The following is a 26,473-nucleotide window of genomic DNA, read 5'->3' on the forward strand; positions in this document are numbered from 1 at the left end:
CAAGATCGGGACAGCTCCAATACATAGCAACTAATGTTTAATTGTACATAAGTAACATATTTTATTAAAATGTTATTGAAATCGGTTTCATAGAGACCACCTCTAACATAATCGATCCATTTATAAATGGCTCTATGTGTGTGTGTTTCTTATACAAATCCAGTCGGACATATGTAGGATCTTTGCCAAATTTTGCACGAGGCCTTTTGATGCTCAGGAATTTTCATGGGACGGGGGGGGAAGGGGGGAGAGAGAGAGTTGGAACTTATAAAAAAAAAACTAAGTCGTCAAAATGTAAATTTTAAGTCATAAAATTGCTTTGTTCTAAACGTTGAAAAATTTGACCCATTTTTTTCTTTCTTTTTTTTTTTGAGCCTGGTTATTGAACATGCTTTACTTGACTCAACTTTTATTTTCGAGATAGACTGTTCAGCGCAACTCTAGCATTAAATATAAAGACAAAATCTCTCAAAATGAATGTTTAAAACTTTTTGCGATTCCTAGCGTTTAAAAAATGTGGAACTGTCCTCTTCTTGCACCGAGGTCTTCAACTACGTATCATACACGTGCAGTAAATTTGCTGTTCATTGAAAATGTTAGCAAAAAAACTTTTACATTAAAGTTTTGTCATATGCTCTCATTTTAATAATTCATCATATACAAAAAAAAAAAGAAAAAGAAAAAAAGATTTAAAAAAAAGAAAAAAAAATCCAAAAAGGTTTTTATCACAAACAATATTACACGAAACATGCCATTACATAAATACAGGTTTACAAATAGAATAAGATAAAATAAAAATAAATAAAGAAAGCAATTTCAATTACTTTAACATTTTGTTTACTTTTGAAAGAAAACAAAAAGAAAACGCTTGCTTACAAGTCGTTTACTGCTTCTCATCCATGGATGAAAGTAAATTGTTTTGATCCCCCTTAATCTTTTCGCAGCAATGAAAGCATGCTAAACATTTCACTCGCTTAATAAAAGGGGATGGAAATACATAAAACAAGGACTTGTCCGAAAACGCAATATAAACGATTAAAAATGCCATTCATCTAAATTCAGGTCTGACGCGCGCATATAATAAATTTTGTGAAGAATTCTTAGTTTAACGATTTTTGATTAAAAGCGAAACAAAATTTTCTTAACATTGTTTTATTTATTTATTAATTTTTTTAAACGATACTTTTTTTTAAACAAGAATTTAATTTATTATGACTTCGATGAATTGGGAAAATCCGTTTCATGCGACGGCTAAAAAGGGTAGGAAAATACTTCCCGAATAAACAGTTTCTACTACTGGAAGTATCCTACATTTAAACCAATTTTTATGACCTTTAAATTTTGGGAGATAGAGAAGCGCAATGTAACCGAATATACGATTTAAACATCTTAGTTTTAGAACGAGGAACAATCGATTTTTGTTGATTCTGAATGTATTACATTCTTATTAGAGAAAAACACGAATCGTGTAATAATGCAAAAAAGTTGAGGTATCGAAAGTTCATATTAAGACATTTTTTGGCGTAAAAAATATTTTCCCTTGTCATCTCGTTATCAAGATACGGTTTTAAAGTCAGACGAAATTTTAAGGAAAGTGTCAAATTTAAAGAGTTGGCGAGAAACTGGAAGTACCACGCAATTTCACCGTCTGCAATGTGGAAGGACATCCATCTGCAAGCGCGTGAAAGATGTTTTCCACCAATGATGCCCACCCTCCCCCTTAAGAGCACCCCCCCCCCAAAAAAAAAGATCGACAGAAAAACCCCTCCTAAAAATTGTAATGGTGCAGAAATAACTAATGCGTCCAAAAACATTTTTTACTACGCTCTTTTGATTGCTACTAATTAAAAAATTGTCCATTGTATAACACTATCGTATGATAAAGTCAGACCAAACAACGTAAGTAGAAGCACAAATTTGTAAATTACAGCAGACACGTGTTTCGGCGTTGCAGGGAACGCCTTTTTCAATGCAAAAAATAATGAGCTTATGGATGAAAAGACATCCGACAAAAGCTTTTGCACGGCTTTTGTCGGATAGTAAAGTAAGTAGAAGCACAAATTTGTGCTTCTACTTACGTTGTTTGGTCTGACTTTATTATTCAGCACAAAGGTATTTATTTATCTTACTATCGTATGGTTTCCTGGTTAGTTTAAGAGCGAAGAAAAGTCATTCTTCGTTGTTTCTGAATGTATTACATTCTAGCCAAAAAAAAACATAAAAAACATACGAATAGTGAAGTAATGATAAATGTTAAATAGGTAACAATAAAAAACAGAACCTTGAGACATTTTTGACGCAAGAAGTATTTGCTTTCGTTCGCTCGCTATCGGGATATTAAGCCTTAAAATCTGCCAAAATTTCAAGAAAAGCTCCTGATTTAAAGACCTTGCGAGAAATTAATCACGCAATTTCACTGCCTGCATGCATCTACAAATCGTGTGAAGATGTCTTCCTATCCTCATCGAAACTCACTAAATTTGGCGACTTTCCTAAAAATGTCACTACTCTTAAACACTTTACATTTCGATAATGGAGTCATGAGGGCAAAAAATGCATGCACCCAGAAACATGTTTTACGAGGCTCTTTTGATTGCAAATTATTTTAATTTTTTCATTATTACACTATCCTGGTTTCCTCGCGTTAGAATATAATACACAGGGTTAGGATAAAAGAATGTCCCGGTTTTAAAAATTTATATTTCATAAACTATTACACTTACCACTATAAATAATACATTAAAATAAAGATTAACTGTCCAAGTTTTTTTTTGAACGTTTATTTAAACATGCACGCTCCGCACTAGCGCAGCCAGAAATAACTTCTGGAGGGGTTTTTTGGTCATAACAGTCCTTACACGTGTTTTAACTACGATATTAGGATTGGAAACGATGTTAAACCCAAGATCTCTAGGGGTGTTCCTACCCTCCCCCCACCCCACACACACACACACCTTCGCTGCGCCACTGACGTTCCACGACGCTGGATTGCCCGTGCAGGTGACGATGATTTACCCCTTATGCGTTGGCCAGTTAGATCCCCTGACTTAACCCCATGTGATTATTTTATGGGTGTTCGCCAAAGACAGTGTTCATACATCACCGTTGTCAACAACATTACAAGAACTGACAGTTCGCTTACGTATAGCATTACGAAAAATGAGTGTTGTGAAACGGATCAGAAAAGAACTTTGAACTGTTTTCTATTTTTAATTATTCAATTCTTTAATTATTGTGATTTATGCAAATTTTGTTGCAAAGCAATTTATCTGGCAGGTGGCGCCAGATAAAGTAATACCTTGTGTTGACAGGTCGTAGGCTGCTTTTTTTTTTTTTTTTTTTTTGTATTAGTGAAAGCGCAACTCTGCGCCTTGTAGTGTAGATGGCAAACATCAATAAAGTTCGTATGTAGACATTTTGAGTTAGTTCTTGTACCTATGTGTTCCATATCACGTCTAACAATATGGTCAGAATGCAAGCGAGGAGTCACCTAACAGACAGTGAAACACTCCAAAATGTATATTAAATGTGTGTCGCGTTACGAAAGGTGCACACATCGAACACTTGTGAGTGAAAACGAACTTGGACAGTTTATCTTTATTTTTATGTATCATTTATATTGATAAGTGTATAATAGTTTATGAAATATAAATTCTAAAACCCGGGATATTCTTTTAGGCTAGCCATGTACTAAAAACTTTACAGTAAGAGTACTTCACCCCATACCATTTTTGACATAGAATATAGATTAAAACTCTGAGAAAATAGGTTATTTCTTTAATGCATCATTCGAATTTAATTCATTTTTAAGGAATCAAATGTGAACCCATGGCGGTAATGTTCCAAGAGATTTACATATTTTTATCTTATTTAGAGATTATAGGGACTTTTTATCAGAAATGAAAGTAAAAGCTACCAAAAGTTGAGATTAATCCGTTAATACGGGTCATTGGCTAACATGGAGAGATCAGCCACCCACAAGATTCGAAAAATCTGGGAGAAACTGATCTTTCTTTTCCTCGCACTGACACACTTCAAGAGCGATGCTCTCCCATACAAATGCACTTCATTTCAGTTGAATGCTTTTCTATAAAGAATAGCGAAAGCATTGTTTCGAGTTCGAAGTCTTAAATAGCCATACCGTCTCTAGAAATCTCTTTAACCGCTGACTTCCCGGTGGGAATAGTTACTGGAAAGAAATTACTGAAAGAGTCTAACAACTTTTTTAGAGTCGTGGGAATCCATAGTACTTAAATAAGTGGTGCAGGTGCGTGGAGTTGTCAAAATTCCAAAGGGGTATATTGACTCATTCAAAAGCAAAGAACATAGGAGATAAAATAAATGGGACCAGCCGACAGAAGCTATGCTTTTATTGAATAACATAAGCTGATAATGTTGAAGTTGATAATGCTGAATTGATAAGTTTAACTGTATTAACTGAAACTAAATTAGTTTGTTACTTCAGTATATCTTCAACATTGTTAATCGTACGTTATTATTCAATAAAAGTATGGCCAGTCTTCTGTAGGCCAGTCCCACGACTATCATTTTATTTTATTAAAATGCATATAATTTTCCCGGGTGGGCTTGAGCCACAATCCTTTCTGTTAAGTACCGAACGCGCTAGCCATTTGGGTCACGGAGGTTTCGCCACATTTTAATATTAAACGATTTTATGCAAACGAAACTCTGAGCTTGCGAGTCGAAAGTAGCAGGTGAAGCGCTTTTTTACTTTATTTTTTTTATTTTTTTTTTTTTATTTTTTTTTTGTCAGTTCCCTCCGGTACTTAACCTCTCATGAAAGCATAGCTTCAATTATATGACATTAGATATGAGCATAATATCGCTCGCCAGCGACAAACATTGCACATCTCAAAAACACATAGTAGGAAATCAAGTTTTTACGCAATACTGCTTCGGATTTGTTTTTTTTAATACAGTAGAACCCCGCAAATTCGCACCCCATTAGTTCGAATCTCCGGATAATCCGGATCAATCGATTTGATCGTTTTTTTTTTTTTTTTTTTTAATTTGAGGAGCGATCATCAAATTTCCATAACATTAATTTATTTAACCCTCTCACGGGCAAGACCGTGTTATGTCGTTGATTGAGTCCCCTTTTCTTGGCAGGGCAACTTTTGAATCATTTTTTCTTCCTTGATAGGGAAACTTCATAATATAGCTTATAGACTTTATAATAACAAAGTAAACATGTTTACTGTTTATATGTAATTCTATGTGTTTCATATAAAGGTGATTTTCAGTAGTATGTTTTATTTTATTTTATTTTTATTCTCCGGATAATCCGGATTTTCGATATTCTGGATTGGGTCGGATCCCAATTAATCCGAATTATTGGGGTTCTACTGCATTACAATGTACGCAAAAAAAAAAAAAAAAGACTGATGTTTATTACTGGTTAGTTTATCGTCCTAAATTAATAGTGTATCGCAAATGTTTGAAAAAAAATTTTTAACTATTAAACCATAGGTTAATTTAATAATGAAAAATGAAATAAATAGGTATTGAAAGAGCATTGCGATACATGTTTTTTAAACGCATAAATCAATTGCCCTACATCCGCCGATATCGAAATATGATATCTTAAATGTGGACGACATTTAAAAGAAAAAGTCACCAAATTTAGCTAGAAGTAGACACTTAAACATTCGCCGTATCTCCGTTAATATACAAAGATATCGACATTCTGATCACCGTTTGCAGAACTTTTCGTTTCTCACTGAACTTGGCAACTTTTCTTACAATGTCGTCCGACTTTAAAATTTCGGCAACGAGGGCAAATGATTTATCTTTCAAAAAACATGATACATTATGCTCTTTCCACTGTAGCTTATTTCTTTTTCACTATGACACTAATCGTGTGGTTCCCTGGTAAGTGAGGAAATTTATTGATGTGTCAATAGTGATTATACCGTTTATAGGCCACAAAGCACCAGTTATATAAAATAGCATAAAATTTTAGATTTTAAAACATGTATTTATTTATTTTTGAATTATTATTGTTTTGAATTTTCAAGCTGTTCCACTATTGCCAGTGGCAAGCGATTTATCATTGAAGATATTAACATATCAATCACAACATCAACAAACTTCGTCAGTATGAGTAACAAAACGCCATAAACAAGCCAAAATGATTGTTTTTCAAAATGAGAACCCCTCCAAAATTTTCAAGCGGGCATGTGCTCCGGTGGAACTGTCACAAAGCATTGATTTCAAAAAATGCTATGCATTTCCGATAGCAATATTTTGGACAGAAATTGACTGCATAGTAAATGATATGTTAATATTGTTAAATATAGTTAAATTGATATGTTAATATCTTCAAGCGACTTATCATTGAAGATATTAACATATCAATCACAACATCAACAAACTTCGTCAGTATGAGTAACAAAACGCCATAAACAAGCCAAAATTATTGTTTTTCAAAATGAGAACCCCTCCAAAATTTTCAAGCGGGCATGTGCTCCGGTGGAACTGTCACAAAGTATTGATTTCAAAAAATGCTATGCATCTCTGATAGCAATATTTTGGACAGAAATCGACTGCACAGTAAAGTCGACGAACGGTGATTTCTTAGTTTTTGACTTATTGGGGCATGGATTCTCGCAAGAAAGATGAATAGGTTCAAAAACATCTATATCCGGTTCCCCATCCCCTTGAACCATCATTAGATCTAAGAATAATAAAATCAACTGATCCGTAATTATAAACATCCTTTAATATTTTTATGGCTCTGTGATAAATAATCCTCAAGCGCCGAAGATCAGGATTAAGATTATAGGATAATTGAGCGCTTCAGCACTGAGATATGATGAAATCACCAAGCGTACGATTAACATTCTTCAACGTCAAATGAACCGCCAACTTGAAATAATGGTTTGAAAATACGATAAGGACTAACTGTATGGGTATGGGGTAATGGAATGGTTTGGGGGGTGCTATTAGTGCTAACTGTCATTGACGGATTAGCAACGAGGATAATGCTTTAAAATTCCATTTTTTCGGGTACTCAAATATGCATGGTGGAACACATAATCGTTAGCGTTACTTTAATAATCTATTATTGAGAGTATTTATTGAAAATTTAGGAAATTTTAAGTACAGAAAATTCAGTAAATATTGCTTAAATTTATTGAAAGTACTATATGAAATTTACTTCCAATTTTAATTTATAGTAGTATTAATCTGAAACACTATACGCTTTGTAGAGTGTAAATGAGAACTAATTATTTCGATTTCTTTCAAAAATGCTTATAGGAACAATACCTTAACTATAAAACACATAGCAAATGTACACTCTTTCTACGAAAATAGAGAATGGTTTGTATCTAAAAGATTTGTAAAATTCAAGTTATGATACTTTTAAAAAGGATCTAAGACAAACACGCTTCATATATGAAGTAATGTCGTCAACAGTAATTATGTATCATAAGGTTTGATGCAAACAGACACACATTAAGCATCCAGACCCTGGCATTGGTTTGAATATTCACGTCTTGAATTCATATTTTGTTCTTAGGAACCAAACCTTTCGCAATGATGATAGGATCCTACTCATTGGGTTTCTTGTTTCTACAAATGGCTCCTATTGCAATCATCATTGCAAAAAACATAATTTGAAATCGAGATGTCAAAATTCAAATGAATGCCCGGGTTGGATGCTGTTTTTGTCTATGAGAGGATTGTGCCGAGTCGAGAAGGACGGGTATATATTAAGTCGATTCCAGAGAACATGGACGACTTCACCCAGGAAAAAGTCCCGCTCGTGAAGGTCGCATAAGCAATTCGTAATGCTTCAATAATAATAAAAAACGAATAGCCATCATCGAGAAGAGATAAAATGGAGAGAGTGAAGACTTTCATTCGTGAAACAAAGACCCCAAGTCACGTGATAGATTTTAAACCGATGCATTGGAAGAAATCTGGTTTCTTTCGTTAGCTTCACGCAAAACGGGTCAACCATTCGTCGTTAAGTCATGTGACTTGAGATCTTTGCCCAAGCTCTTGCTAAGCCAATGATTGGACTTGCTCCCTCCATTTATAATTCCTGCTCTAAGATAGCCACATCTGCTGTACTTACCTTTAGTAGTTGGGGGGTATCTCAATCATTACATTATTCTATTTTTTTTTTTTTTTTAAAGAGTAAAAAAAGGTTATTTTTTTTCCCTTTATTCCCAACACTAAAGCTTAGGGGTTTAAGTTAGTTTTGCCGCCCAAGTCGATGTTGACAAGTGCTGCCTCTCTGTCTCAATATTTTTTTAAAAAAATCATCGAACATACTCTCACGTATTGCTGCATTTAGAGCTGCAAAGAAAAAATAGACTTCAGAACAAATTTGAGTTATTCTTTCTTTTTTCTTTGTTTGGTCTCTTGCCATTTACACAGAAGCTTATGCTTTTGAAGCCTATGGCAGGCTATATAAAATTTGTAAAGACGAACTACATTTTGCTAAATTTTGTGGTCACATGTAAGTATTTTCGGCATTATCGCTGTTTTTTTTTTTTTTTTTCTCTCTCTCTCTCTCTCTTTTTTTTTGCCTTGATGGATTTAGAGTGATTGCCATTCACATATCCCTCTGAATCTGAATTTTCAGAAAATATTGAGAAAGACTAACAGTGAAAGTAACCTAAGGAACGTTTCATCAGAGTTAAAACCTAATATTCAAGCACATTGTCAGAAGAAACTGTGGAAGCCCTTCTGTTCATGTTATCAAAGTGACTGGTACATCATGCCAGCCTCACCTAGAGGCTCTAGATTATTTCATATTAACTTATATTTAGTTTTTTTACTCTTTGATTTCATGTGATACAATAATATAATCAAAATTGAGTAATGTGTAGTAATATAAAATTTTGTATACAAACTTGCCTATATTTTCATTTACTAATCATCTTTAGTTTAAAACTCCGATTCTCCTATTATACTACTTTAAAGTTAAATTTATCTACTGTACAAGTTAAATTTTTTAGTTTGCTAAAAAATAATTTTCATTAAAATCTGAAAACAGAAATCTTTTTCTAGTGTTAAACGTATTTAACTACATATAGTAAATAATAAAAAAGGTAAGGTGAGATCGGTGTCAACAACTCCCCAGTGGCACGAAATATTCAAAGACCACAAAATATTAAGAAACGCCTTGGAGATAAATAACTTGACATGTAAAATTACCACTGATAGGTGATGGTGGATACATCTTCTGACTTTGGAGGGGGGAGGGGGAGGACCTTTCCGGAAAGAGGGGGGGGGGGTCATATCCTCTATGAGCATAAATAGGGGGTCTGGAGTGCAGATTTCGTCCCTAAGACATAGCTTTAGGCTTTTTTGGTCAATTAAGGGGGGGAGGGGATCATGACTCAACTCCCACTAGATTCGCGCCTGGAAATAGAGAGACAGCTCTGTCAATTCAGTAAGCTCTCCCCCGACTGACTACCAGGGTTTCCGTGAATGTCATTAGGTATTGAAGTACTCTCTAGTTACGAGTAGGTCTGCGGAGTTAGAAGGAAGATGATCTGACTCCGGTTCCGACCCCTTCACCCCAAAATCAATATGATTCCGACTCTGACTACGAGGCCATTGCAGATTAAGGATTCAGAGGGAAAAGGAAAAACTCAGACTCCGACTCTTGGAATCGGAACTTTAAAACCTTCGATTCCCGACTCTTTTACCCCAAAACCATTTCGACTCCGCAGCCCTGGTTACGAAACCGTGGCAAACCGTGGCAAACGGTAGTCATGTTATAAGATTACTCAGACCGGAACAGAGCGGAAAGTCAATTCAGTTTTCATACCAGTGACAGATGAGAGTATTTTTCAAAACTGTCACTCAATTTCAATGGACCTTACCTATGGTAAGGCAACGGTCCATATAATTTTTCGTTCGCGGGTATTTGGATTTAATGTTCAATGTTAGCGATAGCTAACGTTAAAGATTACCATTTCAGTTAATAATTACAGGTATACTTTCTGAACGTATGCAGGTTTTATAGATTTACGATACATGTAAAGCAGGGCTGTGGAGTCGGAGTGTTTCATACCAGTGACAGATGAGAGTATTTTTCAAAACTGTCACTCAATTTCAATGGACCTTACCTATGGTAAGGCAACGGTCCATATAATTTTTCGTTCGCGGGTATTTGGATTTAATGTTCAATGTTAGCGATAGCTAGCATTAAAGATTACCATTTCAGTTAATAATTACAGGTGTAGGTATACTTTCTGAACGTATGCAGGTTTTATAGATTTACGATATACGTAAAGCAGGGCTGTGGAGTCGGAGTAGGACTGATTTTGGAGAAAAAGAGTCGGAGGCGTTAGAAAACATGCCGACTCCGGGCTTCTTTTTTTCTATAATTTTCACCGACTCTGCTTGCATTTTTTAAAAAACTGACTACTAATTGGCTCGATTACATGCATAAAAGCCTGCTAATAAGAAAATAACTGTCATTGGCAACCAGCTGACTTGATTGTTTATCGAACTTTCTGTAATAACTTCTCACGCCGCCTAGTTTGGTTGTCTTTTTAACTTTGTTTAGTCAATAGCAACTGTCAGCAAACGGTTTTGTTACCTAACACATTTCCAAGTAATAACTTTCAAATAAAAATAGTAATATATTTTTTACTTCGATCTCAGTTATAAAATAGTAAAAGGAGTATATTCCTTGAGCAAGTCAGGACCGTAGCTAGAGAGGAAACTTCTGAGACTGTTCCGTAAATTCAAATAAGTGTGGGCGCGAAAGCACGAATTCAAAAGATCCGATAAAATCTCTCTCTCTCTCTTTTTTTTTAAATCTAAAGACTAGATCCACAAGCTTGGTTCTCACTAAAAAGTATGAAATAAAATAAGTATATTATTTCTGTGTTAACCCAACACTCAATATTTAGTTATTCATCTTAAAATCTTCAAAAAGGTTAATTTCTGTTGTTGCTTGTCCCACTTGGCAGACAGAAACATCATACCAAGTCCATGAAGCCGTGCAAACAAAGTCCCTCAAAACAGCAGAAGTGTCGGAATACAGCTGATTCAGGTCACAGCCGATGCAAGAGAGAATATGGGCGGGAGCAGCCTGAGTCAAATTGCATTTTGGGCACAAGGGGAAAACCTTAATACCAGCCACATGTCGCTGTGCTCGAGTGTGTCCACTTCTCAGTCGGGCTAGGACGGTTTGTTGCTCCCTACTACTTGCCCGAAGTAAAGCAGCGCCAGGGCGGGATGCTTTGTACCATTCATGAATAGGGGGCTGTCTCCAAGAGGAACTGATGCTTTGCTTAACACGGGTGGCAATTTCTGAAAAAGAAAGGCATCCGTTATGGGGAGAGATCTCTCGGCTCCCCTGACGAGCCAGCCCATCAGCAATCTCATTTCCAAATACATCAACATGTGACGGTATCCATTGAAAAGTAATGGTGAGACGTTTACTCAAGTGTTTTAGATGTTCGATTATGTTCAGAGTCGTTTTGTCACCTTGTTTCCACCATTCAGACAGATGCTGAATAGAGCTTCGGCTATCACTCAAGATCCAAATATCAGTACTGACACTCTCTGTGACGCAATAATTCAGAGCCTCCTCAATAGCTAGAAGTTCGGCCCGGAAGACGGAGCAAAAATCGGGGTTTTTAATACAAATCTTAATGCCGTTTCCTTCTCTGATATAAACACCGCTACCGGAGATAGCGCCGTCACCCCTGCTACCGTCAGTATATATTTGCAATGCATCACGTGGGATTTGGTGAATAACCTCCAAAGCAAGTTGTCTAAGATACTCCGGGTGCTGGGAGCTCCTGTTGGTGTACGAGCACAAGTGAGGTTTGAAGAAAACTCGTTCATGTAATGATGGGGCAGCATCCAGACCACAAGTCAGTGAAACATATTCAACTTCATTAAAAAGGAAACCCTCGCTTTCAGCAAAGCCAAGTGGACTCTGTCTCTTAAGGCGTTGATTATTCTTCCAGTTTCGTACATAACTGGAAGTCCTGTTCTGGTCACCATAACTAACAAGCTTAGCAAAGTATTTAGCCAGGAGATATCTGCTTCGGAGTCCTAGAGGTTGCAGGTCAGCCTCATACAGAACAATATCCTTAGGGCAACTATTTCGGAGGCCAGTGATGATTCTTGCAGCAGAGAGCTGAACCCTTTCCAGTTTTTCAAGGTTACTGACAGCGGCAGCCCGATATACCTGAAACCCATATTCCAAAACGGGACGAATGAGCGCAGTATAAGTATTTCGAAGTGTCTGGGCATCCGCTCCCCAGGTCCTGCCAGAGATATATTTTAAAATTTTCAGTCTCTGTTTGCCTCTTAGGACCAAGTTATTTATATGTGCATGACTGAGAATTTCCTGATCAAGGAGATAACCCAAATATTTCGGGTGCTTCTCGCATTTCAGCCGTTTTCCCAGCAGAAAAACTTCAGGCTCGTAATTATAAAAATGTCTATTTGTGGTAAATATACTTGCAACAGACTTAGAAGGATTGAATATAATTTTGTGCTCTATAGCAAACTTCTCGAGTTCAACGAGAGAAGAGTTGATGTCCTCTTGAGCAGTAGTTAGACTTCCGCTGGTGCTCCAGATAATTATATCATCAGCATACAGTCCTGTACATTTCTTAGTATTATCCCCAATCTCGATTCCGGTTATAAATAAGGAGAACAGGGTGGGGCTGAGTACAGATCCTTGTGGTATACCTTGACTTAGTCTGACTTTGCTTGAAATGATGTCTCTAAATTTCACGCGTATATATCTAGCTCTTAGGAAATCAGCCAGCCAAGGCAGCATCTTCCCACTTATATTGAAAATAGTATGAAGTTTGCAAATAAGCTTGTTCTTCCAGACCCTATCAAAGGCCTTAGATAGATCCAGAAAGGCAGCAATTGTATGATTGGTGGGACTCAAGTTATGAGCATCCCTGATATTCTGGCCAAAAAATAAGACCTGATCCATTGTGCAATGACCTTTACGAAACCCGTACTGCTCAGAGGGAATAAAATTACCATGCGCAAGATAATTGGCAAGTCTATGTAAGACAATCCTCTCCATGAGTTTGCAAGAGATACACGTAAGTGCGATTGGTCTATAACTATTAGGATCATTGGCTGGTTTATCTATTTTTCTTATAGGAATGATGAGAGCATCTTTCCAATCCCGAGGGAGTCGTCCAGAGTTCCAGGAGGTGTTAAAAATATCAAGTAGAAAGTCTTTACCTAGCTGACTTAGGTTGGCCACCATTTGTCCATGGATTCCGTCCATGCCAGGTGATTTGCTAAAATCCATTTCTTGGAAAGAAATTTCAAACTCTTTCATTGTAAAATCCTTGATAAAAACAGTATTACCACTGGGATTACAGCGGCATCTGTGAATAAAAGCTCTAGCAGATTTTGCAATCAATTTGTCTTCTGTGTTAAAAGAGAGTCTACTCTCGCTCTGATAACTAATCTGATAGTTTTATAGTCTGCTGTAGAAGTGAGTCTGACTCTCGCTTCTACAGCAGACTATAAAATTAAATTTAAAAATTGAGCGAAGAAGAAATCTAGATATAGTAAAAGCTAGTCGTACAAAGCTGTACCATATCGCCGCATTTTGTGTAAAATTTGCTTCAGACGTACATGTTCCCGGCCTCTCAGCTCAATTAGTGTCCTATTTTCGTTGAAATTTTATAGATGAAATATAATTTAAGATTTATTGGGGAAAATTTTCAGAATTAAAGTATTTATACTTTTATAAAATTTGAAATTAACTCGGGGTGTCGCCCACCAGATGGTTGTCACCCGAGCCGGAACCGCCCCATCTCAAGAAAGGTTTTTTTTTTTTTTTTTTTGACTATCTCAAGTTACAGCTTTCAAAAATTGAAAGCACACGATTTGATCAACTTCTATTTGTCAAACATCAAAGGGAAGCAAATTAATTCTTTTCAATTAAAAAAAAATGGATTTTTAAGTAATCTCACTATTAAAATCGTCACTGTTGGAAAATTTGATTTCCAAATTGAATTTCTAACGTTGTAAGCATGTTTGGTTTACAATAAAATACAACGGGAAAATTTCATAAAAAGGGAGTTAAAATTTCAATCTCTGTTTAGAGGTTTTCCCCCTTCCCATGTGGAGGGGGGGGGATTGGAAAAATAAAACAAAATAAAATAAATAAAGCCGCAGTCGGACGTTTCAAAATCCAGGAGTCCGAGTCGGTTTTGATTTTCTTTCCGACTCCGCAGCCTTCTTTCTTTTAAATTTCAGCAGATTTTAAGAACGTGTATTTCGATCACGGGGACACGAGGGCAAATAATTTAAGCTTCCAGAAACATGTATTGCTCCGCTCTTTCCATAGCTTTTATTAAGATTTTTTTCATTACTAAACTATCGCATGGTTTCCTGGTATGTCTTCCATTTCGTAAAACTATTCGCTACCATGCCTTTCTAGAAAAAAGATCGAACTTTACTGATGAAGTAATTAACCCCTTCAGACCTGGCGTCCGGTATACCCGGACATGAGCTTTAAACAGCTGCTAATCCTTTAATAATTGATTAAATTACTTGATTTTTTTAGTTGACTCTTGACATTCTGCTTATTATTATCTCTAAAAGGATTTTTCGTTTTGGGATTAACAAATCTAACATATATGGATTGGGAGGTAGATAGAGAGTGGCTCATTTCTCCAACCATGGATTATCGTTGCAAAGCGAGGTTTTTTTTTTTTTTTCTGATTTTCGAAAAAATACGTAATTAATCATTTCAAATGCTAATCTGTTTTATTATTGTTTGGAGAACATTTTTCAATGAAATTTGTTTGATATTTCATTGTTTTTTTTAATCTGAAATATTAATTTCAAAAAATATTAGTCTGGAATATTGGACGTATTATAACTCTTTTAATTTTTAGCCAGCAAACTTAAAATTTTGTCTTTAAGATACTCTTTGCCATAGTATACTGTGTACCAAATATAACACATTTGGTTAAGTAGTATTTCATAATTCCGAGTAAAGTGGTTAATTTATCGTCATTGGTAGACTTTTATCAACAGCAATGCAAGAATATCGGGATTTAAAGGCTTACGAAAACGGCAAGCTGTCTAAAGAAAAAGATAGTTTAAAAAGTAGTCTGATAGGTTCTAAATTATGATAGTAACTGACTCTGAATATGTGGTTGACGCCAATGGAATGTACAACGAGCAAATAATGCGTTTAAAACGGCATTTTGTTTCTAATAATGCTTTTTGGTTTCTCATGCGTCGTATAATGACAAAAAACTTGAAGTATTTTTATTGCAGATTTCTTTTCTTCATAGTGTATAAAACATATATAGGCGTCCCTCGTATAACACGGTTAATTCGTTCCGTGTAGTATCAAAACCGTGTTATACGACCTTTTTTTAACTTTAACTTACTTTTTACACTGATGTAACTTACTTTTTACGCTGATTAATTATGTAAATAGTAAAAATCAGGTCAATATGTATCGTGTTGTATCGAAATCGTGTTATACACTGTCAAAACTACGGGTGCCTTTGACTAACTATTTGGCTCCCTGGGGTGAAAACACCGGGCCTCAGGGTGCAGTAGAGGCTAGGAAGTGTGATTATGGTGAATGACGCTAATAAATGTGAAAACGGACCTCCTAAATGCATGGGTGAAACGCTGGCGCATGCGCTCTCCGCTCTGACATCATTCAACCACAATCAATGGCGGACGCAAGAATAACTACGCACATGCACTTTCCCATTGAATGAAGTACGAAATTGGATTAAAACTTATAAGTTTCTGCGATTTACTCTTCAAAGTTTCGCGTAAGTACATGCATTTGATCATAGTGTAGCTTTTAAGGCTTTCGAACATATTTAAAATTGTTTCAAAGGTACGTTGATTCTTCAGTTAGCCGTTATATACATTTGCTATTCCTATCATGCATAAATTTTACCTAAAAATAGCTATCAGCACCGGATAAGTAACATTTAATAATCAAAACGCTTAAATTAGATGATATTTGAAAAGTTATTTCAACTATTAATTTTGACTCTGGTTTTGCTTGCTTGTATTATCAACAATCTTGTGGATTTTTAACTAAGAGATTCATTGTTAGCAATGTGATGCACTCAGCAAGTGAACGGAAACTCTAATTACGATGATGCAAACAGCAAAAACATAAAAGCACGAAAAAAAAGGAAAGCGGATTGAGAAAAAGAAATTTCTTCTCCGTCTCGATTATTTTTTTTTTATTTATTATCTCGTGTCTAAGTTAACTAGCTTTCCTCGGCGTTATTGCTTAAAGCGAATGACTGAACTTTTTTCGTCACTCTAGTAATAGTAAGAATGAATAACTCGTTAGAATTTGTTTTGGCTTTTAATTTATCGAAAGACTTTTGTTCTTTTATATTCTTTACGGATATTCAAATGTCGAATCATATATACGTACGTACTAATATGGTGCTCTTTGATTAAAATTTCGAACGTGATGAAAGGTTTTATTTTTCCATGATTGCAACATAATTGAATATTTATTGTTCGTGTAAATGATTTACAAATAGTACCTACGTTCTTCATTTTCGGTACGATCGTGCTGCAGTAAATGTCAATAACATATTAAAATTACTGAGCAATCCAAGTGGATGTACGAAAATTAGTGCACGGCAGACAAATTTAAGTCATGAACACTTCTAAACTATGTTCGAAAGTTGAAATGTGATCAAATGCCTTAAAGTACAAGTTTTAATCATTTTCAGAACTATTCAATGTGGAAAATGTACCAAGACTTAGCTTTTTATAACTCAAAACAATAAATAATAATGTATACAATTGTTTACGGAAATGCACACAAAACCGAGGGGGGGCGGGGGTGCTCAGCAACAGAAAACAGAGGGTGCCAATGTTCTGCCATAGGGTTCCGTTTTTCACCGCGGTGCACGCTGGGTGAAGGGTGCCGGTTTTTCGCCCGTGTTAAGGGTGCAATTTCGGCACCGTAAAGAGTGCCGCTGGTGAACAAGCTTTTCACCCTCGAAAAGTGCCAAATGCAACCTGTAGTTTTAACAGTGTACGAGACTTAGAAATAATGTGAATCAAGGGATGTGTACCGTGTTATATCGAAACCAAGTTTCATAAAAACAAAGTAAAAACTGATCAGAGTTATTATCAAACATTAACAGAATGTATTAAACAGAAATGAAAAATTCCATCTTTTTTAAACATAACTTTCATGTTATATCAAAACCATGAAGTATTAAATTCAAGTTTCGTACCGTGTAATATCGAAACCGTGTAATAATAATCGCAAATTCGGTACCGTGTAATATCGAAACCGTGTTGTACAAGTACCGTGTTATACGAGGGACGCCTGCATACCAATTTTTAATAACATATGCCCATTAAAACGAGTTCTGAACAGATCCGCGCAGGGAGGTAACTTAATCATGACCCTGAACCTAGAAACTTTTACCAATAATGTTACGAATTCATTCAGTACACCAAAGAGTAAAGATCCTAGACATAAAACGATCAGAAAGTGAGAAAACTGAAGAAACATATCTCTACCTCAGGGCAAGACTAACTTTAGTCCAAAAACGGATATTTTCAGGTTATTGTTGGATTAGAATCTTATTCCTCATTGAGGCATTAAAACGTAATTATTTTTTTAAACCTTTTAATCCGTTATAATTATTGACGAGTGTTATAAGAGCGCAACTCCCCGCCTTTGTATACACCAGGCAAACATTTTTACGCTCTCCTGCAAAGTAGTAGTGATTATGTGACATTCGTTAATCTGGCTAAGGGGTACATATATTTTAATGCTTTAGAAACCGTTCATGCCTTTACATGTTATTTTATAAATTATTGGCTTGAGATTTAATTGTAAGCCATAATCTACGCTAGAAAAGTCATGGATGCGTTCCAATTTAAAGTTTTTCATTTTGAAACAAAAATTCAAAAAATAATTTTTTGAAATTTTTTTATCCGTGGGAAAATACTAAACAATCTTGTGAACAAGAAATTTGAAAATGGAAAAAGACGATTCTTTCCAAGATTTTCAGCAGGAGCCGTAAACGTAGTTACACGTTAGAAATATCTAGACACTCAAAAGTCGACTTTTTCTGATTTCTACAGAATTTATAGAACTGATTTGTAAATTTTTTCATATAACAGATAGTTTCCAGCTCAAACTTTCCAATCAAAATTCAGTCACGCGTGTATTTATGGGAACTATAACAAAAAAGCAAAAAGGTTTTTCTTCCTGAATCGCAAAAAGCCGGAAATAAGCTTAAAATTTCATGGTTATTTTTACTCTATGTACTATGATTTTATATAGTTATGATAAAAATATCCCGCCTGCTCACAAAGACTAAGCATTTCGTTCAAAAGGGGCGATTTTGCAACTTTTTTGGCTCACATTAGGAAGTGTTTTACTTCAACCATTAGCAACTTTACAACATCTATTAAAATCTGTGCGCTTCTGTCTGTGTGTGTGTTTCTGTAACCCTATCTCCTCTTAACTGTCAATGTCTACCAAGTCAACACTAGGATCGGTGAATTTTGGATACAAAGGGGAAGCTATTCTGCCCTGTCTCACGCCTCTTAACTTCACTAAGCCAGAATTGTGTAAAAATACCATTAATATTATCAATTGTCAACCTGCTGCGATCGGGGGAGGGCGAGGTTCCCTAGTTTTACTGAACGTTGAAATTAAAAACATTAAACATTTGATAAGTTAAGAGCATTTGCATGAATTATTTTTTTTTACACATGCTCGAAAGATAGCACTCAAAGACTTTCATAATTTCGCCGACAGGCCTATCTACGAGGCGTATGTAAAAAAAATAATAAATCAAGTTTAATGTCATAAAAATTAAGCAGGATATTGAACACTTAATGAACTGCATTTTCACGATTGTCGGTTAGGTGATGAAGCGAGAGAAAAGGATAGCTTACAAAACAGTAACTTAATCATAATCATTTACTGTTGCTATTTTGCCATTCGTGATACAAACGGATTTGGGGGGGGGGGGGGGACACCGTGGAACTGTTTTCATTTCTTTTGTTATAATTTCATTAATTTTAGCTCTAAAGAAACTTTTTCACAGATCATGATAAAAAAAAACTCTTTAGCTATCAATGTAATATTTTTCATAATTTTCCCTCATACTCCATTTTAAAAAATCGATTTTCCGAACTTATCTCAAGTTTTCCCCTTTTTACCGCATGTGAGAGATTAATTACAATTCATACAAACCATTCATTAGTAATAATACAATAATATCAGCAGGTAAATGGGATAGTAAATGTACTCTTTAGATGTGCGTAAAAGCCATTTACTTAAACGCAGTTTAAATAAAACCTCATTAAAATCAATTCCAATTGAAATTTTCAATCTTGATGTCCTAAAAAATATTTACTTTACATTGCTCTAAAATGTTTACTTTGTAGTGAGGAATGTTGGAGGTACAATAGGGCACTGTCCCACTGTACCCCAAAGCAGAATTTTTAAATGTTAATGAAATATAGAATATCATTTGCATGCAATTAACAAAGTTTCAGCTTTGAATTAAAGCATGGATACTGATTATTGAACTATGATGTCTGCCTCAATTTAAAAAAAAAAAACTTAAAAACAGTGCAAAACTGTAGCAAGTTTAAAAAGGGCTACAGCTTCAATTACAAAGCTAAATGTCTTGGTTAACAGGCACCGGTTCCACTGCAAGCGGTCGAAACAGTCGAATAGTCCCTGTATTGAAAAGATAACCTTTCATGCTGTACAGTACCCGGCGCTAATAAAATCACTGGATTATTAAATCAGCCGCTTTTTAAAATCAAATCTGGAAGAACAATATCAAAACATGTTAAAACTATCCTTTAATAAAATCACTCTCGCCGTTTTATAAAATCAAGCTTTTGATCATAATTCGTAAAAAACTGATAAAGAAGCAACAAGAAGTGAAGGAATTGATCTCAGAAGAGGAGGAAATCTCAGAGCCAAATTTGCCCTCTTCAACATGTCAGAAAAGCACTACAAATGATATTAAAACATTGTTCTCCAATTCTGTAAAAATATTGGCGTATTGTTGTTCGATTAAGACCCTTGTGTGAATTAAAAAAATGTACCTAATGTATATTTAAAATGCCAACTTTATTTTGAAACACTTAAAACAAAAATAGCTGAAGTAGTTTATTTCGTTTTCAGAATATTTGAACTTCAAAAACTTTCAATTTTTAAGTGAGTGTAGGTATGCCGGTTTATAAAATCAAATGTCATCAGAACGCACGTAATTTTAATAAGCGGCAGGCACTGTATCACCATTTATTTATTACTGGTTGAATACTGACAGGTGTACCAACCCTTAAAACAAAATTCGTTAAAATGTCGTAAGTTAGGGTACTGTCCCAAGTATGGGCACTTGACTGTGCGTTACAAATCATGCTCAATTATTGGATGGGGATCATGAGCTGAATAGCATCGAGTAAAATATAAACATTTAAAAAACTTTAACAGAAGAAATTTAGATCATTTGACATCGGCAAAGCAAAAATTTACCTTTATTATTCACTCATTCGATAATATGAAAGTAAAGAAAGTCGGCATTTAAAGTCTACGATGTTTGGGAAACGTAGTGCTTCAGCTTTTGTTTCTTCCAATAAAAGTCAGTACGTTACAAATCATGCTCAATTATTGGAAGGGAAGCATGAGCTTAATGGCATCGGATGAAATCCAAACATTGAAAAAACTTTAAGAGATGAAATTCAGTTAATTTGACGCCGGCAAAGCAAAAATTTAACACTATTATTCACTGGCTCGAAAATAAATAGAAAAATTACCTTGTTCAAGTGTTGGTCCAAAAATAGTATTTTCTTTCGCTCCTTGAAACAAATGAAGAACAAGATATTTTTTGATTAACATGGACGAATAACTCAACTAAGAATGAAACCAACCTTAAATTTTGCGCCGATATTTTCCCTCTTCTCCGAGAGGCACTGGGTGAAACGCTGGCCGACCTGTTTCTCAGGAGTTAAACCGCCAAATGCAACTTCGCTCGCCAAACTTTTTGTTTCTTAGTGGGGGCGCTGAAGCAAGACAAGTTTCGATTAAGGAAATAAACGGAATATCGATTCTTTGACTTTTATTTATCTTCAGTTAAGTAATTATGAAATTAGTTTTGAGACCTGTTGTAACAAAGCTGCATTGTGCTCTGGGTTGTCGTGGCGAGGGGGGGGGGTGCAACGTATACCATGATGTTCCAGTATTTTTCTACTTGGCAAAGCTTCCTTTTCGGAATGTTAATTTCAAGAAATACCGATTTTAATTTTATTTGAAAATCCTATTATTTTTCCAAAACAGACAAATTTGACTTGGTTCAAATCTGCATCTTTCCTAAAATGAACCTTTTTTTAAAAATCCTTTCCAACCTTTTTAAATATCAACATTGTTCACAGTACTTTTTTTTTCTTTTTTGCATCAATGAGAGTAATGTTAATGTGTGATTTTACACTGTAAAATTGTGTAGAATTCATTTTTTTTTTGTCTCCCCCCAACCCCCCTCGGGATTGATCGATGAAAGATGAACGATGATAGCAATGGTGTAGTTCAAAAAAAAAAAAAAAAAAAAGAAAGAAAGAAAGAAAGAAAACCCTTCTTTCTTGCCTTTTCGGAAAGAATAAAATGTGTACTTCAACATTGATTATGCTTTCTTTCTTTTCACTTATAATTACAGGACTGATTATAGGCCCTAAAAGTTATTAAAATACGCATGCAATATGCACTAAAATACTTAAAATATGCACTATTTTTAAACTATGCAGAAATAATGTGTTGACTTCCTCGGAGAAAAGTTGTCACATTTGAATTTTACTGATTGCAATCTCTTTTTTCGCGTACTGTTATTAAGGCGATAAATATATATATTTAAACAGTAATAGTTTTGAAATATGTAAGTAAACAGGAAATATTTATTCCCATTGAAAACGGTATGCACATTAATTACTTTAATTACAGTAAATCGCAATCGGTTCTGCAAGATTAACTCCAGTTAAACATTGTTTTTCGTCTTTTTGTATTATTTCGTAGGGAAAGATAGAAATAACCTTTTAACTTCTACAGATGTAATTAGGCAATATATTAAATATTTAACGTTGTTCCGAAGCTACCTTTTCTCTCTTTTTTCTTTTCCTTTTTTTTTAAACATTTCAATTACATTTCAATCGGTAGTTAAAACCTTTTCATAGTCGTATATCGAACCCTTCACGAGTATACTTTTATACTTTTACTCCTTTAAACATACTTCTACACGGGAAAATTCAAATAAATACTCCAAGAAATTGCATAATAGTTAAACAACTAAAAATCTTAGTCATTTAGACTCATTAAACGCATCTTGACCAAATACACCACGGGGATTGGGGGACATCTTTCGCGATACGTTATAACATAACCGTGGCATAGTGAAATTTATTTTTTACCAAACGTAAACAAACGACAGTAATACAACACAATGAAGTTATAATAGACTTCGAACTAAATATCCACAGTCCATCTTGAATGAAATAACGTCACGCATTATTGCATGAAGAAAAATTCGCAAAAATGGTAAAGAAAAATAAATATGCTCATTTAAACATGAGAAATTATTAAGAATTTTCGAAAAATGTTTGAGTTTGAAGTTTTCGATATATGCTGGAATTACAGAGCAAATTTGTTCCTCTCAATTAAAATGACATGCACATTTTTTTTTCTTTTTTTTTAAGGATTTCAGATCACAAGCGTACATTCACAGTAGACTATGACCAAAAATGGGTGATGAATTAGCTACTTTCCATAAGTAATAGCAATCTATGTACATACATATACACTGCTCAAAACAATTAAAGGATATTGAGGTTTTGGGTTGATTTTGAACCTGGAGAACTTTTTGGATGATTGATACATTATCGACAGGCCTTAGTAAACTATCTAAGACAAAAATTACATCTGTATGCAGTGGCGGATACAGCCGGCAGGCAACCGGGCATTTGCCCGGTGGGCCCGGTCATGCTTGGGGCCGATCAATTAACAGCAAAGTCTTTCGGGCCTGTCTACTAACAGCAAAATGTAAATTTTGCATGTGTTTAGAATAACGCAAATTCGCAAAACACAGCCTCAGCTCCTCTTTACACATGTACTAAAACTTGTGGGTGGAGTGAGGTAGGGCCGTCACCACAAGAGGGGGGAGGGGGGAATTCTGAAATGGGGCTACCCAGGGCCTAAATACCACACAGGCTGACTAGGCCTAGGCCTGGGGCTCTAAGTTCCTAAGAGGGCCCATTTTTTTTAAGGAATTATGCATAGCATTGCAACAATATGAAAAATACATGTATTTTTTAAAAAATAAAAAAATAAGACTTATTAATTGCAAAAAACTTCTTTAAAGGGGAATTTTTAATCATTCTGCCAGTAACGAATTTACTTGGTCACGATTATGAGGGGGCCCAAAGGGGATTCATAAATGCACTTAAATGATTTATACATAGTTGTGTGATTAGACAAAGAGGCCTCCCAAAGTGCATTAGTGCTTTAAAAATGTAAATCAAACACTGCATAGTCTTCAGGGGGCCTCCAAATTAATGTGGGCCTAGGGCCTCACTTTTAGTTAGTCGGGCTCTGGGGCTGCCAATGGTGTAATAAAAAAAATTAAAAAAAAAAAAAACAGGAAAACCTTAGCGGTCGTAAAAAGTTAAAATACTTTTGGTCTCTTTGGCGCTTTTATTTATAGATGCCAATTTACAATTGCTATAAAATGCCACTTACAACAAGGGCCGACGTGAGGGCATGTCAGCTTAGTTGGAGAATTGGGTCCCGGCTCGGAATTGAACTCGTGCAGAGGGTACAATATCCTAATGGTGAAAGGTGTAGAAGGAGGCTTGTGAAAAAAATTGACTTTTGTCATTTTTTTCTTGGATCCGCTTTTGCTCTCGGTGACCCTGTTTATGACAATTAGAATAAAAGTGACAAAATATTTTTTTCCGTAAAATTATTTCAAAATATGCAACCTTAAAATACCATTGAGGAGTACCCAGTTTCGAAAATTTGCTGGAGGAAAGTACTCGATCCTCTCCTATTTTTTTAACGTTCCCAAAGATGGTCTAAAACTGTGTTTTTAAATTAACAGTATCAAAAAATTTTTTGGAAAGTGCCTCGTCCCCTCCTCTCTCAGTATCATGAATGAAGAACGTTTTAAATCTCGTTCTTAGTGCTTCAATTTCGAAAATTTTCTGGGGTGAGCCTCCTGAAAACTCCTTTTCCTAACATCACTGAAGGTCAGCAAAAATTTCGTTTTTGGAACTTAATTTTCGAGTAACTGCCGGTGTCCTAGTCTTTACCAAAAAAAGGCTGTTAAGTCGTCAAACTGAAAATTTTCTCGTGGGTGGCCTTGGAGTCTATCTCGACTAAAAATCCCCAAAGATATTCTAAAATTGCGTTTTCAGAGCTAATATATTTTTAAAATTTTTAGAGACAGCCCCCGGAACCGCTCTTCACACCATATACTCGAAGATAATTTAAAATTCTGTTTTTGAATTTCCACTTCTGAAAAATTGCAGCAGGAGAAACCCTGAATCTACGCTCCCCTAACATCACCACATATTGTTTAAAATTGAGTTTTTAAGACTACAATTTCAAAAAATTTCCGGAGGAGAGGCCCCCTGGACCCCCCCCCCCCCCTCCCTATTTCAAACTCAATGTTAATCTCTCCATTAAGTTTATATTGCAAATACTTTGATGACTTCCAGAAGCCAGAAAGCTAAGTCCTCTCTCTCTCTCTCTTTGTATTGATACATGCGTTTGAAAAAATATTAAGGGGCTGCCAAACTCGTACCCGACCCCTCCCACCAGGTTTTTGACCTCGCATCGAGTCTGGGGGTCGTCAGGATATGGCAGTATAAAAAAGGGAATGTTTATGACAGGCCCAGTAATGTATGTTTGTGTCAAGGGATCCATCACGTTCTAAGACGGCCCTAGTCTTTCACCCATGAACATCGCTAGATCAGTTTCATATAACAGGGCTATTAAGTTACTTGTTTTGACTGCAGAAAAGGACATTCTAGCCAAGCAGTGTTACCATTAAGGAAATATTCAAAATGTTCCGGGCATTATAAAAATACTTAAATGGACAATTACAATCACAATTTTCCTCCAAAATAAAGTTTAGCTAATACTGTATCAATTTGCTCACCATTAAAGCGCAGAAGTGTTCATACCTGTTAAATTTTGTTTAAATAAAACATATTTAGTTGTTAAGAATAATTTCCTCATATTTAAGTGATATCCCAATCGTTAGGTAAAATTTAGTATCTATAAGAGCTATGGGGCCGCTACACCTTCTAATGCCAGGGCCGATTTTTTCAACCAATCCGCCACTGTTTGTATGGCAGGAAAACACTTTTTTTCAACTTTTGGGTGCAAAAGGGAAAAAAAACGCACTTCGTGCGTATGAAAAAAGCGATAAAAAATTGGGTTTTCTTAAAAGAAAATCGCTTCTAATAGAATGTATGGTAACCCCGGATGGCCAGCAATGTAAAACACCTCTGAGGCATGGAATTAATGAGGTTATTAATGAGGGGCTGGGGTATTCTGCCCCACTCCTCCTGAAGCGCTCTTTCAAGTTCTTTGGAGAGTTTGGGGAGGTGGTAGGCGTCCGAAAACTCGTTGCCTAGAATGTCCCAAACATGCTCTATTGGGTTCATAGCTGGAGAACACGCTGGCCATTACATTCGTATGATTCCTTCCGTCAAAAGAAAATCATTCATCAAGTAAGAACGATGTGGTCTGCAATTTTCGTCCATTAACATGAAGTCACCTCTAATTGCTGCAGGGTAAGGGACTACAATAGGTATGAAGATCTCATCCCTACTTTTACAAACCGTCAGAGAAAAAAATATTGCTCCATTCATTTCTTCTCCAATTCACATGCTCTGTTACCCACTCCCTGTATCGCGACGGTGTCTCGCAGCTAATGTGACACAGACCATTGGTCGACTCGACGAGCATACAGACTTACAGTGTAAAGGCGATTTTGGACAATTTGTGCCAAATTTGTGGTGCCAGTACCCGAGCGAAGATGTCGTTGTAGTGGGGTGGCATTCATACTTCCTTTACTAACCGTTAAAGCTAAATAACGGTCTTCGTTGAGCGTTGTTGACCGTCTGCGACCTTGCCCTGATCTTTGGCCAGCATTTCCAGTCTCTAAAAACCGTTTCCATCTCGTAGAAATCATACTTTGCAAAAACTCCAATAGCTTCTACTGCCTTGGCTTGTGTTTGGCTTCCCTCTAGCCTGACAACCACTTTAGAAGCTTCTGATTCCGTTAAATGAGTTCGTTGAGGCATTGCATTCATCGAAACAACGCGCTTACTGAATGTCGATCATTATTTTCTGCTTTGTCTTACAATAAGTTAAGAGCGAAATCTCATTCGCCGCCACTGAAACGTCGTCTTTGACGTCAAACTCAAAAAA

At 35.7% G+C, this 26,473-nt stretch overlaps 2 protein-coding genes across 2 annotated transcripts in view; both read right to left on the reverse strand.

Moving 5' to 3' along the window:
* Nucleotides 1-21,009, reverse strand: part of LOC129230973 (uncharacterized) — a 141,509-nt gene extending 120,500 nt beyond the window's left edge. Inside the window, exon 1 of the mRNA XM_054865211.1 lies at nucleotides 20,809-21,009. The gene's annotated coding sequence lies outside the window, so the exon portion shown is untranslated. The remainder of the gene's footprint in view (nucleotides 1-20,808) is intronic.
* Nucleotides 1-26,473, reverse strand: part of LOC129231178 (esterase OVCA2-like) — a 73,936-nt gene that overhangs the window by 873 nt on the left and 46,590 nt on the right. The window contains exon 10 of the mRNA XM_054865425.1: nucleotides 12,472-13,034. Coding sequence (XP_054721400.1) covers nucleotides 12,472-13,034 — 563 coding nt within the window. The remainder of the gene's footprint in view (nucleotides 1-12,471; nucleotides 13,035-26,473) is intronic.

Source organism: Uloborus diversus, chromosome 10 (genome assembly GCF_026930045.1).
Source record: "Uloborus diversus isolate 005 chromosome 10, Udiv.v.3.1, whole genome shotgun sequence".
In the NCBI taxonomy this organism is placed as follows: Eukaryota; Metazoa; Arthropoda; class Arachnida; order Araneae; family Uloboridae; genus Uloborus; species Uloborus diversus.